General features: G+C 44.2%; 1 protein-coding gene across 1 annotated transcript in view; it reads right to left on the bottom strand.

Moving 5' to 3' along the window:
• Positions 1–18,817, bottom strand: part of Rtn1 (reticulon 1) — a 195,956-nt gene that overhangs the window by 73,350 nt on the left and 103,789 nt on the right. The window contains exon 3 of the mRNA XM_050153575.1: positions 16,569–17,327. Within this exon, the coding sequence (XP_050009532.1) occupies positions 16,569–17,327 (759 nt within the window). The remainder of the gene's footprint in view (positions 1–16,568; positions 17,328–18,817) is intronic.

Consider the following 18,817-nt stretch of genomic DNA (forward strand, 5'->3'; position numbering starts at 1 on the left):
CTCCATCCCAATGTCTAGTAAAAAAGCCTGGCATGTACTTGGTTCTTAATAATCTCTTATTCAGTAACATTACTAAACTAGCAACTGTTCACTCACTGGGAGTTAGGCTGTTATCTCATATAAAGCAAAGCTTCTTAGGAATGAACTGACTGCTTAGTTAAATCACACACACACACACACACACACACACACACACACACCCTTCCTTCAATTGAAGTAGAAGTCTTCAGGAAATGTACACCGAGAGCCAAGAGAACATACTCCTTGGATAACAGCCCCATGCGATGATCAGCAGGAAAAAACAGCACCATCAGAATGAAAGTTTGGAAAGACATGTGCTGCATTCTGCTAAGATTAAAAAAAGAAAAGGGAATTGCTGCAAAGAAGCCAGATGGGCTTGAATGCCATGAAACGTACAGCAGATGGCACTCGGATATTAAGCTAGCATTTGCTTATGCTCCAAGTTGAGCTGTGTGAAGGCTGGATACACGATGTCTATTTAGAAACACGCGGATAAGAAAAATGAATCCAGGACTGCTAAAGATTTCTGCTAAAAACAAACCTAAGCATTATCGCCCGGTGTGCTTCCCTACAATGGAAATGTTATTATGCAGGCTAGATTAAGTCTAATAAAACCACCCAGAGCATGGCAGGAGGAGCCCACTCTCTCCAGAATCTGTTCAAAAACAGGCTCGGTCTGACGAAACCGTGAAAAGCTGCTCCCATGAATCCCATAGCAACAGCTGCAGTTCTCAGACAAACACTTGACAAATCAGATTTGTTTTTCTCCCGTCTAAATACCTTTGCATGGTATTGTTGGATAATGTTGAAATACAACCGACATTGTGTAAGATGTAAACACACTGCCTGTTCCAAATGGTTCAGTTTTAGATAGATAGATAATAGATAGATGATAATAGATAGATAGACAGAAAGATAGATAATAGATAGATGATAGATAGATAGAAAGAAAAAGATAGATAATAGATAGATAGATAGATAGATAGATAGATAGATAGATAATTTGTCATTTTCTCTCTTAACCCAATGATGACTTGTGGGTAATTTCAAAGCACCTAACTCTGTAACTCTTTCTGGGGGATATCCCAGAAACTGTTGTCAGCTGAAAGTTAAACTCAATAATATTTATAAGCTGCAGTTAGAGGGGAAGAAACTCTCAAGATATATAAACAGAAGCAAAGTCATTAGCATATTGGCCATCTATTCTCTGCATATGTTATTTAAGGCTTCTTATCCCCAAAAGAAGTCATAGAATGTTCTTTTAGTTTCTCATTAAATCAGAAGTGTAGAGACTACAAAATCTTAGTCACTAAGAAGTCAAGAAGAGAACTACTAAGAAAGCCACCAATCATGTAAGCAACCAAAAAACCTGGACCAACCATTTTGTATGTGTGAAAACTTCCCCTATAAAATATTCATCATGAATAAAGGAAACCTGTCTAATAATCAAGTAACATGCAGAGTGGTGTCCTGCTTTCTGCTTTTATAGGTAATAGAGCAGAAAAACAGAAATTAAGAGACATTTGCTTTCAAGCTAATTAAAATAGATTGCTGAAAGGGTAAAACTGGAAGAATCTTAGAGAAATATGACTTTTATTCAATGTATAAGTAGTCCCGAGTTTATGCAAGTAAAGTTCTGTTTTGGCTATGCAAATTGAAACATTTGGAGGTGGAATATCTTGATGACAATAACTTCATTTTAAAGTACTTCCACCAAAACCGAAAGAATCAACATGACAGAATTCTATTGTTAAATTTTGTTGACCTATGAATGGAAATTCATTCTCCTGTTCTAATCTGTGAATGAAATTTTGCTTAACAATCTATTTCAAGTATCTCAACATATAGATCATGGAGACTCAATTCAAGTCATAAGTTGGAGTCAAGTATTTGAAGGGTCAGTCTTTTCCTGTTGTCAAATTATATATTGTGTGTGTCAATTCCTTGGCAGTGCTTCTGAAGTCCTGTCTGTGGATTTTCAAGAGGTGTGAAGTGGGTAGAGAAGAAGCCTCAAATGAGCAAGTTCTTACAACAGCCACACCCCCCATGGAATGGTAGTTCTCTGTGAAGCCTACTTCTATCTGATGCATGGTATCTTCCAAAGAATGCCCTGAATTGGAGGTGCAGAAGGAGTTCATTTTCTATTTAAGATAACCGAAAGGGTTTTATTACGTAGAATTTTTTAATGAATGGAATGACATTTTACATGGCAAACTCTCAAACCTTTGCTTCTCTAGTCTAAAGGGATAATTCCATATTTATTATTATGAGAACGGTAAGCCCTGCCACAGTATTCTTTTTTTTTTTTTTTAGGGTTTATTTATTTATCATGTATTCGGTGATCTGCCTCCATGTATCCCTGCAGGCCAGAAGAGGGCATCAGACCTCATTACAGATGGTTGTGAGCCACCATGTGGTTGCTGGGAATTGAACTGGGGCCCCTCTGGAAAAGCAGTCAGTGCTCTTAATCTCTGAGCCATCTCTCCAGCCCCACAATATTCTTTTAAATGTCTCTGAAGAACCTCTTTACCTGAAAACCTCATTTTTCAGCATTCCTGAAAAATGATTCAGACAAACCTTTGCGTGTGAAGCTGCTTATTTGAGGGTGAGGTGGGGAGCAGGGCAATCTGCCCCATATCATGCTTGATTCAATTAAGTCCCAATAGTGTCCTTTCTCTTACGTTTCTAGTGTCTTCTAGCTGGCACTAGAGAATTTTATCCTGCTGGCATGCTGCTGACTGGCAGCTGTGGGCATAGCTACAAAGGTAGTGTTTCACGGGTCTATTATCCTGCAGCGTTAGGAACACCCAGCCAGAGGGCACGTCTACCAAGGACAGCGCCCTGGCAGCCTTATAGTCTTCTGCATCCTAACCCCGTTGCTGACTGTGACCTAGCGGAACATTTTAGAGCTACTACAGAAAACACAGCCTGATTTTAAAATGTGAGTTTAATTGCTGTGGTTTATGATGTTCCCGTTCTATCACTCAGACTACTTCAAAAGCATCACTTAATTTAAATCTCATTGTGATTTCAGAAGGGACGGACTAATTGCCTTCTTTTATGTATAGATAAGGCTTGGGAAGTTTTGGGTCAGCAAGTGGTAGATGTGAATTCAGACTCAAATTCTTCTTATTCTGGAGTCACTACATCATACACCCAAACTCCCTAATCACCTCAGTAATAAGCTTGGTTTTTAATAGGGTTCTTCTGTATTCGGAATGACAAAAAAAAATCATTTAGAACATTTCCCGTTATATAGAGGTTATAAAATTTCAGTAGATTGGCCTTGTGGGTTCAGTGCAGCAAAGAAGAGGTTAAATGTTGGCCCACAGTGATGCTATCTTATGCCTTGCTAACTCAAGCCTATTACTGACTGCATCGGATGACCTAGAAAGCATCTTTCCCTGCTGACTGCTGCCCTTTCCAGAGCTGATCACCCCAGGGAGCATAGCCAAGAGGCAAAGTTCTTCACCAGTAACAGCAGGCGACCCACACACAATGATGATAATTGGTCCATTAGTCTTTAACCTTTCACTGGATGCAATACTGTTTAAATGGGCTTTGTGGGAAGAGCAGAAGCTACAAAACACACTGACATTCAATAAAAGGCTACAGTAGAATACATCAGCAACTGCACCTACCTGGAGTCACGATTTGAGATTGATTTGTTTGTCAAATGTTTACCGAGTGGCCGCTTAAGGCATCATTAAAGACATTCAAGACATCACGGTGAACAAAAAGCAGATCTCAAGAGCTTAAAGACATCAGCAACAAGTAGACACACAAATTATTGGAAGAAAACTGCTGGGAAAAGCTCAAGCAAGAGACCAGCCAAACGGCTGCTTTCCAGTGTGCGCTCATGTGTCATGACAGGAGGGCTGTTATTGCTTCTGGCCAGCAGACGATGCTCTAGTTCCGTTTCTGTTGCTGTGACCAAATATCCTAGCAACCAGAAACTCGGGGGAGGGAAGCTCTGCTTGGATTACAGTTCTAAATTCCGGCCCATTGTTCGTGGGCTTCGTGGTAGGAACCCAATCAGAGAAAAGGGGAGAAGCGTATGTGGTCCAGGGCCCAGCCTATGAAATGGTGTTGACCACAAGGAGCAGGGTCTTCCTACATCAAGGTGAGGAGCAAAAAAACTGAAGATAACAAGAACCCTCACAGGATAGATAAGATTAATACGGTAGTTGGGAACTCCAACTAGACAAATACTGATCTGTAGACAGTATGTCCAATGATTGTATTTGGGAATATTTAGAGTACACTGAAAACAATGCTCAACAGAGCACGATAAATTGAGTCACCTGGATTAAGGACACCTCCCCAAGGTGACCTGCTGCACTTTATAGGAAGAGGTTATTAGTGAAAGCAATCCAACTTCCTATAAATCACCAGAAGTCAGCCAATCAAACTGTAAGAAATGAAGGAAACCTATCAACTTCTTATTTGAAATTTTATGAATTAAAAAAAAACCTTTGTGACAGAAACTGCATTAAATGAGTAACTGGACTAGATTCTCCCACAGCCTCAATTTATTGTATAATTACAGATAACATGACTATTTGAAGAGCAGCAAAATGAGATAGTAAACACATAATCTAAATTATCTCAATGAATCCTTACAAGATGCAAGCAATGTAGGCACTATTTCCCTTTCAACAGACGAAAGAATGCAGGCAGGTTTCCTGGTCCAAACTCACAGAACTGGTAGTCAGTGGGTAAAGGAAGCGCTAAGTCCAGGTGACCAGTGGGAGGAACAAGGGCATGGTTAGACTCTACAAGGGGATTCAACAAAGCCCATGATTCCAGCTCAGGGGGCAGTTTTTCCTCTCTCTCCCGTGGAACCCATACCTTTGAGAACAGACCCATTAAAGGCCACCAAAGAATGACAGAAATTTCCCCTGAGAACAATTCCCTGCTCAGCAGGCAACAGTGGGCTCATCCCCCCACTGAGATAGAGGCTGCTGCTCCATCTCCAGTACAAACCTATATCTGGGCATTTGGGGCCAGACCACGTTCAGTGTCAGGACACTCGCTGCAGGAGGTGTAAGGGTGAAGGCACACTAGGGACAGCGGCCGGTCAGTCTTAATTCCAGGTGATTCCCTCCTCCTCGGAAGCCTTCTGGAGATCCAAGTACTTGGACACACCAGCAACCGAGGCAAAAAAAAAAAAAAAAAAACAAAAAAAAACCCACCTGGTTTATCAAGTGCAACCTGCAGATGGAGCTCACGAAAGGCTCCAAGGGAAAGAGCATATGTGGAATGTGGTATTTGGAAGGGAAACAGACACAGCTCAGGGATATTATAGGTTGTGGGCTCTGAGCAGCTGAGGGACAGGGTGAAGGCTGGGGATACTCAAAATGGTGGGCGGCATGGACCTTAAGAAACTGTGTGTGTTTCTTAATCTTTGCGGGGACTAGCTTTAGACAGGGGGACTTTCCAGTCCTCCTCAAGTCTCTCTTGGAAGCCTTTTGTGTTTCTGCTCTCCAGAAAGAACTAGCTTCTCACCTGTGGTTATTCACCTAAGGACGGGTCAACTATCAGGAAATTACCTTAGTTAGAAAAGGGAACCGAATGGCAAGTGAGAGGCTGTATTTTTGAATCTGGGGTTTTCTATGGTTACAGTGTCACCAGAACACTGACTTGAACCTCAGCTTTTGCCTTGAACCTGATATAAGAGCCTTAGTTCAAAACCTCTAATCAGTAGGAAGTCAGGTTCAGAAAACCCACAGAGCAATATGTGGTTTGGATAGAAGCCACAATGGTGCAGCTTAAAATGAATTCTGCTGGAAAGCTAAATTGCTCACTTAGAAATACTCTGGAAACTCTGTCCTTGTGTGGATTCCAAGAACTACATGAATTGAGTGACCAGCCACCACATAAACAGCCCTGCCACGTGGACATTGTAAACGGATGGAGAATTGGGTGAGCAATCACCATATACACAGCCCTGCTACACGACATTGCAAAATCCATTCAAAGACCTCCTCTCACCTCACAAGCCAAGAGAATGAACTGCAAAGTTCAAGTCAGGGAAGGTTTTGATCAGGTTAAAGTGAGATGCTGGATATTTCCGCTGCAACCACTGGATGGCAACAGACATTAGCAATCCACTAACCAATACGGAAACACTCCTGCTTGACCTGATTTCCTCTAGAATTTTCGATGAAGAGCCAAATCTCCTAGAGCTGCCAGAGGAAGGTAAATAACACTGGGTTTGAATGTCAACGAATTTGGTTTTGAAACATATATTTTGTTTTTTCAAATGTTTTGTATTCGAGGAAGTCCTGTAGGATTTCAGTACTCACTCAAGGGCTGTAAAAACCTGAAGTGCTTACCGGAAGGGAAGCATTAAGCCAGAAAGCTGTGCTTACTAGAATATGCAGTTCAGAACTGAATTATTTATCAGTGGTAGTGCAATCTTCGCTTGATAATAAAATCATCTCTGCTACTGACCATTTAGGCCCTCAGCAGAACCCTGCCCTCAAGCATTTGCTGTGATTAAGAAGAGACCAGCATTTTATTGAGGCAAAATCTTCTGGAAATACTTCCTTGAGGTCAGCACACGCTAACTGCAGTGCAGAGGGAGTCGAGGCTGTGCCTCATGCTGACAGCTGAAGGTGGCAATATACGAGTCTCTGGGGTGGTTTTGAGGTTTGAAAGCATGGAAGGGCCATGGAGAGCAGCTGAGGATTAGCACCATGAGAAGTCAGGAGAGGACATTTGGTGTGTGTACTGCCTAAACGGAAGTAAAAGTTCCAGGACTGAAAGGGTCATGGAGCGAAATCAAGGCTTGGTACCATGTAGCGGCGGAGTCCCTGAAGAGAGCCGGAGAGAGGCTACTGATGACAATGCTGCTCAGCTGCACCAGAGACCCGGGCAGCTTGGAGAAGGCAGGACCACAGGAAGATCACCAAGGGCAACCTCACTATGGGGTGGAGCTGGCCTGAGCCTGAGGCACAGGCTGTGTTTTGTGGCAAGCCTTTTAGAGCCTAGACAATGGTGAAGCCCAGAAATTTGACACATTGTTGGACTTCTGTTTTCTTTGATTTGTATGTAACTAGGCCCCGACTGGTCCTTCTTGGAGAAAGAAAGTGTTTAACTTAATTTTGATTTTACAGGAGCCCACAATCCAGATGTTTTTGAACTAGGAGACTTAGAAGTTTAGAGTTTTAGGCTATGGCTATTGTAGAGGCTTTAACTTTGAAAAAGGTTTTGGATGTTCTAGAGAGACTAAACTTTTAAAGTGTTTGAATTTCTAAAGACTACAGGACTTTTAAAAATTGGAGTGTTTTGATTGAAATACTGATATTAATATGAGATCTTGTGATTTATCAAGAAAGAAAAAAATTATAGGTTAATAAGCAATGTGTTTGTGAATCAACTTGACAAGGGGTCCATTGTGCAACTTGACACAAACCTAGACATATCTAGGAAGAGGGCATCTTTACCAAGAAATGTCCCTCTAAGATTGGCCTATAGGCAAGTCTGTGGGGGGAATTTTTCTTGATTAATGATGTGTAGGAGGGCCCAGTGCATTGAGGGCAGTGTCAACCCTGGGCAGGTTGTCCTGAGTGGTATAAGACAGCAGGCTGACCAAGCCATGAAGAGCAAGTCCATAAGCAGCATTTCTCCATGGCCTGTGCCTCAGGTTTCTGTCCTGAGTTCCTGCCCTGGCACTTCCCTCAACAACGAAGTATTATCTGAGAGTTGTGAGCTGAAACAAACCCCTTCATCTACAAGTTGCCTTGGTCCTGGTGTTTTATTACAGCAGTAGACACTGTTAATATAATTTTTATCTATATCTTAACTGTTCTGTAGGCATTCTGGAGTCTTGTAATTTCCTGGCCCCTACCCAAGCTTTTATACAACTCTGTTTAAAGAGATGACTTGGCAGTCCATAATTCCTTTCTCCTTCATGATGTGCCACATTTAAAGCCCAAAGGGCTAAATCTGACCCTTATTCTAGCTCCAGTGTCAGTCACCTAACTATTATGGTCGCCTAAATGCAATAATCCCCTAGATCTTTGCCATTAAAGATGTTAGTAACACCCATGGGTAGTTTTCCAATAGCGCGCGCGCGCACACACACACACACACACATACACACACACATACACACACACACACACACAGACACGGGGGTCTAATGGCTAAAGTAGTACCATCTAACTTTATACGCATTTCCTTTCCCATATAAATACGCTTGCACCTGTTTATAATTACCTTGCTAGCAAACACTGAAATAACATTTAGAAGGCCTTGGAGAACAAATATTTCCCTTTGATGCAGAGTAAGTCCAATATATGAGCCTCCCAAATAGCTCCAGTCCACCCATTGCTCTCCTTCTCCACTGCTATTTCTCCGTCACCCCACCATCTCACTCCTGTGGTAACTTCCCAACTATCTCTGTCTTCCCACTTGTCTCTCCCCTAACCTTCCTCCCTATATCACCAAGATACAAAACGCAAAGAAAGCAGCATCTTTTCCTGGTTTAAAGCTCTCTCATGTCTGCCCAGAATGCTTGGGAAAGACCTAACTCAGCCCATGGTGTGAGGAAGAAAGGGCATCGCCAGCCCACCAACCCCTCTCTGGACCCTGCCTTGGCCATCGTTTCTTCTCCATCTCTAGAATATGCCTAGGACTTGACTGCCTCATTTTCTGCTACCTAGAACTTTCTTTAATCAGCTCTTGCCATAATTGTCTTCTGTCCTTTACAAGAGCTTCTCTGACTTTCATATCGGTCAATAAGTGCCACCCTGGCCAGGCGCTCTCTCACACCTTTCTTTCCTTTTCAAAGTCAGCCCTTCTCAGACCCCACTTCAACTCCCAAAGAGGATGAATTCATATCTGCCATGGTTATAACTACAATGTTTGTGTTACACATGTGTGCCATATTGGTTGAATCAAAGATGAAGGTCTTGCTTCAGAATGGCTGAATATCTTGGAGTGAAATTTACCCTGCCTGAATTTTAAGAGTGTTTGTGTGATCACAAAGAAAAACTCTAGAGTGTAGACAGCTGTCTATGGGTATCTCAACATTAGTGGAAAGGGGTGGGGGGTGAACCTTCCAAAGGGGAAGGGAATCCTCTGGAGCCTCTGACTCTGAAAATTAGAAGTGTGTGTGTGTGTGTGTGTGTGTGTGTGTGTGTGTGTGTGTGTGTCATGTCCTCTAAACTCTGTATGGGAAGATGGTTTCTATGAGGAACAAAAAGCCTGGATAGAGTCATTTTTTTTAGAAGACCAAAATCTTAGCTCTCTGTGAACGCTCTCTATGGACAAGTTCCAGACTTACTTGTATCTATCATAGTAGCTAGTCCTCATCCCTTCCATGTCCAGGCCAAATTTACTAATGAGTTGGGGCTTATTATATTCAAGATTTGACAGTGAAATATTGCAAGAGTACAAGAATCATGCCCTGGAGAAGAAGTTTCAAGACTATCCAATAAATAATAAATGTTAGAGGCTACCACAATTTGGGGCAATTTTATCCATGACTTTGAAGAACATCTCCTCCAGTCCCCCAAAGCCAGTGTTTTAAAAGTATTGATCCACATGCGATTTGAGCAGTGTTAACCTTGTGTATGCTTCATGAGGGAAAGCCAACAAATGGAAGACAATAGACGGGACTGACTGCTGGCAATTTCATTCCTGGGATGCTCAGAGGAGAGCATCTTCTGTCACTAAGAAAAGCCTCATGAAATTAACTTAGGTGCTCAGAACAGTCTTCGGTGGAAAACTTGATGTCTCTAAGTATCTGGATGGCTGTGATGGGCCTCATGATTGTCAACTTGGCTAGATCTGGAATAAACAAGAGACACTCCTCTGGGTGGGTCTGTGAAGACATTCCCGGGAAACATGAACTGAGTTAGGATGACCCTCTATCAGAGAAAGTATCTTCCAGTGGAAGTCTAGTTATGAAGAAGTCCAAGGAAAAGCAGGACTCCTTGCTTGCCTGCTTGTGTTTCTTGCTGTTTGGAGTGTCTATCCTGTTGACACCGCTAGCATCAGAACCCAGCTTCTTCAGCCTTCCCATGTAGACTGAGGACTAGCAGCTCTCCGGGGACCATCCCCACCTTCATGCCAGATCAGGCCTGATGAGGCATGCAGGCTCTTGACCTGAGCAGCTTCAGGTCTCAGCCTCCCCAGCGTGCTGACAGCCCTTGCTAGAGAGCTCAGTGCCAAGGGTATAAGCTGCTCTACTAAGTCCCCTTGTGTAATACATACTCAGTTCTTCCTCTCTGGAGCACCCTGACTGATATGATGGCCCACACTGACACAAGAGCAGACTGCATCAGGGAATTACTGGTCGGTCCATCTTGATAAAAACTGAAGCGGAGCGGCTGCTGATGTGGATGAACGTCAGGCCTCTGGTTGATGATGCTGGCATTTCTACCGTGAGAGGAAAAGACTTCCCAAGACTCTTTAGGGCCTGATTTATTAATACAGTCTCACATGAGTAGATACATGTAATGACTGTTAGCTTTAGAATTAGAAGAAGAAAAGTAAGTGGATCCTACCGCTTTTGGTTCTCCCTCAGATACTGTGGGACAGAAACAATCTGCCGTGCTGAAAAGTGACAGCAAAAGCCCCATCAGCATCCAGCAGGTGAAAATCTAGTCTGTGTGTCAAGACCTCCATCTGTAGCCTTCCTGGAAACACTGCCCTAAGGAAGAGACAAACGTTTTCTGCCACAGTTTCCTCTCAAACTCTGCTGTGCAGCTGGTTCCATGGCAAGAGGGGCTGGATCAAAGGGTATTGGGATTTAAGACCGCAGTAGCTTTTATCAGAATATCCTCCTAAAATCTTGTTTGGGCAGGGCTGGATAGAGCCCAGGGCCTTATGAGTGTTTGACAAGCTCTCTACCACACTGTGCTACAGCCCCAGCCCCAAGCATGTTTCGAACATGAGAGCTATAATCATGGAGAACGAATGAAACAGAAATAGCATCACCTCATTTGCTTTGTAAAGGAAAGAAGACAGAAAGGAAAGATTCTGATGGATAGCACAGATGTACTGAATTCACGAAGTCTGTGAGTTGCCCAATCGCAGTGAGGAAATGAACCTGGAGCTCAAAAGTGAGGAGGTCTCCAAAGCAAGAGACTGGGCAGTTAGCACAGAAAACCCATTAGCTGAAAGGCCACAGGGGAGATTAGCCCTGGGATTGAGGACCTGAAAGAGGGAAAAAGGCAAGGACTCTGGAACACCTCAGCAATAGTAAAAGGGCAGCAAAAGATTGGAAAAGAGGTTGACAAGTAAGATGAGAACCAGGAAGGAGAAACTTCAGAGGAATAAGAGAAGTAAAGCTCTGAGAGGAAGTGAAGGGCCTCCAGATGAGCTGGTAGTGTCCCTTTGGCTTACTGCTCCAGAAAATGCTAGAAAATTGGGCCTAGGAGGGCAGAACTGTACTCTCAGAGGTTTGGGAGCAGAGGCAGGAGGATTGCAAGATCAAAGTCTGCCTGGATTGCAGAGTCAGATTAAGCCCAGCTTAGGCAACTTGTGACACCTTGCCTCAGAAAAAAAATAATTATATAAACTTAACAAAACAATATGCACAATCTTACATCATTCATATAATAAAAATTCATATGAAATTACTCATTACTTTTTAACCAATATTTTGCTTTTTATAACTTTATTTTTTTTACATGTACATACGTGGGCATGTGCGTGAGGTTGCAATGCCTTTGGAGCCCAGAAGAGATGGTTAGGACCCCTGGAGCTGGAGTTAGAGGAGCTTGTAAGTCATCTCACCTAGGTGCTGGGAACTGAACGATTAGTGCTCTTAACTGCCCAGCCATCTTCCTATAACCAGCTTTTGTTTTGTTTTGTTTCTGATTTATTTCCTTCTTCTAATTGAAAATAGTTTTTTTGTTGTTGTCCGTACAATATTTTAAAGATTGATCAGGACGACACCATTAAATTACCAGAGAGGACAAGAAAAATTCGACAGAAAGGAGGCTATACGTTTGGCAAGCAGAGAGTCACTATTTTCAGAACAGCCTTAGGTGGGACTGTGACAGCCAACTGCCATAGCCCAGAACTCACCTATCCTGATGAGTCACTCTGGGTGTTAAATGTTTTATTGAGGATTTTTAAAATTAGTCTTTCATTTGCACATTCCCGAGATTTGAGGTAACCTGGCAGAAATGGAAATGGGCCTCCTCCCCCTTTAGTCTGATGGCCCTAACAGTCTGTTCTTGAGGTGTGGAGGGGAGAACACGGAGCACTGGAGGGCAGGCCCGCACAGGAGGGAAAATAAGACATAAAGAATAATATCTCTAGCTCTGCAGCTGTTGAGGGCTCTGAAAGGCGAGGCAGTTCCAAAGCACAGGCCTGGGACTACAATGCCTGGTATCCCTGGATCACTCACCATGACTCCATCAGATAGCTGAGTCTTGTTCTAAATGTTTCCTAGTCCTGAAATGTAGAGTAGCGTCAGTCAGAAGACTCTAAAGTTGGAGGACGAGGAAGCCTACCTGCGAGGCACAAACCCAAATACTTATGCTACCAATGTTTCACTGGACTTGAGCAGGAAACCACAAAGCTGGTGACCCCACCGTTCAGGGCAGACATGATTGGCTTAAGCACCAGCCTCCTGGCTAGCAGCAGTGATTAAGAACAGCCTGGGGGAAGCTTGGCAGCATCTCTGCTTTCTCGCCTGCCCAAATCACCTTCTGGTGGTGCTGACTCATCCTCCCAGGCCTCCAGGGCTTGGCCTCTCCAGCGTGGCCTTTTCATATGGTGCAGCTGAGCAGTGAATTTCAGTGGGAGACTAGATTTCAAAGGACTCCTCGGTGCAGAAGAGAGCAGAGGTTTCTCACCCTGGTACCCCTTGATCTTTTGAAAAGACTGCCATTCTCTTCTCTTTAGTGTCTAAACTTGGCAGTGGAAGGTCTGAGCTGTATGGGAAGCTGGCACGGAGATCTGAATGACCCTAGATTGGTCACAAAAGTGCACTGAAGCCTTGCATCCAGAACTGCAGTTTTACAGGTCTTCAGCTGATGTCTGGGAAGGCAGCCCTGATCTGGGATTCTCCTCTGTATGCTGTGATTACCACTAATGAATAAAACAAAAAACTGGCTTGGCCTGATAGGGTAGAACAGGTAGGTGGGGAAAACCAAACTGGATGCTGGGAGAATGGAGGCAGAGCCAGGGAGAAGCCATGTAGCCCCACTGGAGACAGACGCCAGAACTTTACCCAGTAAGCCACAGCCATGTGGAGATACACAGATTAATGGAGATGGATTAAATTAAGGCGTAAGAGTTAGAATAAGAAGCCAGAGCTAATGGGCCAAGCAGCGTTTTAAATAACATGGTTTCTATGTGGTTATTTTGGGGTTGAGCAACCAGGAAACAAACAAGCAGTCCCCTTCCACAACAAATTGGCACCCATGTGGCCAACTGAAATCCACTTAAAACCTGAGAGACAGAGTAATTCTAGACACAAAAATACAGAGTTTAACTTCTTGCTGTTTGCTGGCAGCGTGCTGCAGCAGCTTCTTTAAGAGAGGTTTTCCTGACTCCGTGGTAGCAGAAAAAAAAAAAGCCATGTGGTTTATGCTGGTTTTCTGGACTGCGCTACCAGCACAACCTCTGGCTCTTTCAGGAGGCCAAGCATTTAAATGGGGTTTGTAAGCAGCCTGTTACAAACTGCTTAATGGCTCAACATAGATCCGCTGCATACTTGGAACTGGGGCAATGTGCACGGACTTCCACCATGTTGGACTATGCAGAGCAGTCAGGAAGTGCCATACATACCCTAGTAATGCCGCAGCCTAAGTGTTTAAGAAGATCTTAGCATTTTAAGAAGCCGTTCTGGTCAGAAAAGGTTTGCAGGTTCACACTAAGGACAGATTGAGACATAAAAGACCTCCAAATGGGTCACAGTCTGTTTAAAAAATGTACATAGGCTTGGGAGAGAGAAGAAAAAGAATAAAGAGACAGTAAATGTAATATAAAAGAGACAGACAGTCATAGATTAAAGGAATAAAGATAATAAAATAAATATTAAAAAGTAATAGAGTAAAAACCAGCCACGTAAAGATGAAATACACACAGAAAGTCTGGATTATATATATTTTTGTGTTTTCTTTGAATTTTTTGACTGTGAAGGAGCTAAGTACAGAGAGACATTGGATAATAGAAAAGTCTTCTGAATTGAATCAGCCGGTGTATCTCAAGGATATATTGACCTCACAGTGGAAGCCAGGAGATGTGCTACGTTAGAGAAGGGGTTTTTCTCTTGTTTCAACAGGAAAAGAAAAGTTATGGATACCATCAAAATCAATAAAGATTTGGTTTGAAAAAGACAAATCTCTTGAGAAAGAGGAATGACGGCTCATCCACAAAGGTGACAACCGATCAGGTGGTAAGGAAACAGTATAAGGGTTGGGGCAGGGTTCTGTTCTTCTCGTTGCAGGAAAATATTCATCTTCAAAAAGTCAAGAGACCCTGGACATCTAGATGCCTAAAGAGGAAAAGATAATTATCCAGATAGGATCACCAAGCAAAGAGAATTATCACTTGTGAGGACAGGTCATCTGAGGGTAAGAATCTCTGAATATTAAATAAAATAATAATCATGACTCACTTAAAAATCAAAGTTGGTTTTGGAGTTGGACTCTAGCTCCGTCCTTCTCTAAATCCAAGCATGCTGTTAAAATAAAAGTTTGGAGTTTCTCTCTCATGTCAGGAGCCATGGTATGGGACAGAAGGAAGAAAGAATTTAGAAAATATTACTTTTCTTCATACCTATTTTTGTCTCTATCATACCTTTCATTGAATATATGTCTGTATAAGTAATGTTTAAGTTTCCCACAAAGAACAATGAATTTTCCTGCAGCAATCTTTGACGTTTCCAGGAAGAAGATGGGGCCCCACAACAACAACTCCACCTGGTTGATAGGACCTCACGATGCTGATAGCGCTACTATAAGACCTGTATTAGGAACCAACAAGTGGCCTCCTTGCAACACAGCCCCAGCTGTTGGGCTTGTCTCTCAGATTTCCCAGGGAAAGAAGTGGGCCTGCAAATTTCACCTTTTTCTTCAGTCCTCAGACTCACTTATTCTTGGAGATAAACGTGTTGGAATAGCATTGTCCACATAGGGACTGTTTCGGGAACCTTGGGGACTAAAGTGGAAACATGCCTGTTATGTGTTACATGACATGAACACAGGCCTGTGACTCTAGCACCAGACCCAGGAGACTGAACTGCTGTTGCCCACAGCTCCTGCAAGCCACAGAGCTCTTCCTTTTCCCAGTCAGAGTGGTGGCAAAATACTTTAAACTAGTATCAACAGTCACCAGACAAATGCACACTCTTACTTACATTTGACTTCAAATGTCCTCCTATTGCGCACAATAATATACATAAATTCTGGTGATAGTTATTTGGATAGTCAGCAGGCTGGGATTATTACTCAGTGGCCCTGGGTTGATTCCCAACACTACAACAATAATAACAAAAACCATTTATCTTGGCCTCTGAAATCATATAATAAAGTTATCATTTTATTTCATCCCTCCAGACCCTCCCATCCTAACGTGATATTTTTGCTTCATGTGTTGGCTTCCAGTCTATCCTGAGAAAGATTTTATCCTCTGTTTTTATATGTCACACTTTAGGTTAGCAAAGGCATGGCCAAGGGGTGTACCTTTCAAATCATTTGTCTTCAGAGGGCAAGAAACTTGTAAAGAAGCAAAAAGCAGAGAAGATAAGAGTGGCCCTGGAGTGAAGGTGTCCCTTGAGAGTAAACAGTGCCTCATCTATTCTTCTGGTTCTTTTAGCCCTGAAATGAGTGATGAATCTCAATCAGGTTCGGTGGGTAACTTCAGACGGCGGAGAAATCTCCTTTATACCCTCGGAGTCAGGGTGATAAAATACTGACTTATTTCATTTGAAGACTTTCTCCTTGCAACACAGCCCCAGCTGTTGGGTTTGTCTCTCAGGTGGGAGACATTAAGAGGGAGACCCTAATGACTAGAGTAAATAGAATTCTAAACTATAAGCGACTTTAAAAATTATTGAGTCGTGTTAGGTGCTGCTAGGGGACAGAGAAAATTTGGTTCCTGTCTTTTCTGATCATCTAGAACTCAGAAAAACAAACCTCTCACTGCTTGGGTATAAGAAAGAACGGAGCTGAGCTCCTCACGGCCCATTTTAGGCAAAACTGAGCAAAAGGCAAGTTTAGGAATGAAGAGATCGTGTCACGCCCTGTCTTTAAAAAGATAGAAATAGGAGACAAGCCTGGAAGATTCCAAGCAAAACTTTACTTTTCCACAGAGGAAGCCCAGCCTGGAAGAGTGCGGTCACCAATTCAGGTCCCAGGAGTACACAAAACACTTTGTGATTGGGCCTCGTGGTCCAGTGCCACTGCCGTCTGCCCCCCTTGTGAGTCAAGCTTCTTTTTCCCTCCCATGCCCACTAGTCTGCCAGCTGTGTCCCCACCATGGTGACAGTTTCAGCTTCCCTGCGGATACCTCAGTGCACCCCAGGAGGACTCTGGAGGGACAACCCTGGTTGGAAAAAGCTGCCCCTTTACCTTTTTCCTTGTTGAAGAAGGGCAGAGGGGGCACAAGGCTGGGACCAAGCGGCTCAGGACCCTCGGTGGCCGCGGGGCTTTGGCTGGAACTCTCAACTTCCTCCTTAGACTTTGGCTGCTGTGAAGTGGGTGGCTCGGGGGCCGGGGCTCCGTCGCCCGAAGAAGGCTCCGGGCGGGATTGGAGGGCAGCAGGAGTGAAGCTGAGCACCGGGCTGGGTTCCGCAGGGCCCTGGAGGCTGGGCGCCCGCTCTTCTGCAGCCCGAGTGCTGGTCTCCTCGCGGATGGCATCCAAGGCGCCTGGCTTCATCGGGGGCGAGTCCTGCTCGCGCTTGGGGCTCTCCTCTGAGGCCGAGGAGGCATCGCAGGACTCGATGATAAGCTCGCTGTCCAGTTCGGCCTCGCGCTCCTCCCGCAGGATGCTGTACTGGATGGATGGCGAGGCGGGAGAGGGGGGCGGGCCCGACACGTGGCCGAAGCTCGCATAGCCCGAGGGCAGCGCATCCTCCGAGGCCATGGGGTCCTCTGACACCAGCTCAATTTCCGAGTCTCCAGACTCCGCACTGCTGGCCTCGTGGTCCAGAGGGCTGGGGATGGTGGGCAATCCGGACCTGGCCTTGGCTTTGGGTCTGTCGGTCACCTGGCCCACTGGCCTTGAACTCTCGGTGGTCTCGTATGACAACCCCTTTGCTTCTTTAATGGCAGCGATCAACTCATCCTCAGAGACACTGCCTTTCCCCTGGGACTCTGCAGCAGATGGTTCTGTCGTCCCACAGAGTGAAGGAGAGCCAGAGAAGCACACAGACAGACAGACAGATGGACAGAGAGAAAAGAAATAAAACAAAATTCCATTAGGGGGGATGTTTTGTCGTTGCTTGAGAAACACACATCTCATTAGTACAGAAATAGTCTGTTTCCAGGGCTTTGCTGGAGAGACAGGCCACCTAAACTACAGCTAATTATTGTTGTGGCCCAATTAATCAGTGTTTTACATACCTATCCATCATAATCAGCTGCTTTATAAAATGACCCTGCCATTTCTTAGCAACAGAGTCTTGGCTCTTTTGTCGGTTTGAATGCACCAAAGATTCTAGAAGTTTTAATTTCTGATCCTCCCTCCCCCGAGGGGGGAGTTTCTCAGTTCCACACATTTGATCAGATAATCAAATGGACACATATCCCTAATTGATTCTACCAACATAAAGAGATAAGAAAGTTCCCTCTGTGCCCCTGGCTACTCATGCCTTCTCAGTTGATAAGACAGGTTTGACTAGACTTCTGAGATTTACATTTTCCAAAGGAGTGTTTTTACTTTTAAAGTATAAAATTCAAAGGTTTTGCCGTTTTTTCCCCCCAGTGGATCGTGAGGTTTTTTCAATTCTACCATCCCACGGGGCTGACAATTGTGGCAGTCCACTGCCATGTTTCCCCCGCCGCCTCTTGAGAAGACAGCAACTTAGAGTCACCCCAGTCCCTGGGGCAAGAGTCTGCTTTCTGCCTGAAGCTCCCCCAGATGGCCTGGAGGCCATACTGGCAACCCTGCTGAGCTTGGCTGCTGGGATCACCATGACAACCATGTTCAGGAGCTGGCTACTGTCTTGCTATGGCAAGGGCCTCTCTTCTGGGTATCTTGGAATGGCTATCTCCGGACCCTACCTGGTGGCAAGAACTAACTGTCCAAAGCTTCCTGAAAATCATTGGGGTCACTGTGGGGTTCTAGGGAGGCAAGAGAAGCACATTAGCTATAACTGTATCATCTGTGGCTCTAGGGTTCTGTGAGAATCTGATCAAATATTTTAGAGTTTTCAGTAAAGCAGCATTAACTTTACCTTAGGCATCATCGATCTATTAAGCAGGGACGTTTGCCCTGCTTACAACCGAATGGTAAGGGATCGTGACTCACAAACAGTATGCAAAAAATCAGTGAAGTGCATAGCATGCTAGATGGTAGCAAGTGCTGTGAAGGAAACGCAGAGCTAGGTAAGGGAGTCAGACATTCTCGAGACATTCTGGACAGCCTGGGATGAGGGTTCAGCTTTAAATAGGGAGGTCAGATGAGGCCTCTGGGAGAGGCAGACCCAGACTTAACACTTAATTTCCAAAGGAATAGTGTGCCAAGCAATGCAAAGGCCTGGAGGTGGGAGCTGCTACGATCTCCAGTTACCATGATGTCTGGAAGGACTTGGAAATAACGGGAGTGTGGTAGAAGAGGCGGAGACAGGGATGTGTCAGAGCTCATGAGGTTTTTAACC

This window comes from Alexandromys fortis, unplaced genomic scaffold, assembly GCF_014885135.2.
Source record: "Alexandromys fortis isolate MF-2015 unplaced genomic scaffold, M_Fortis_MF-2015_v1.1 scaffold_82, whole genome shotgun sequence".
Lineage (NCBI taxonomy): Eukaryota > Metazoa > Chordata > Mammalia > Rodentia > Cricetidae > Alexandromys > Alexandromys fortis.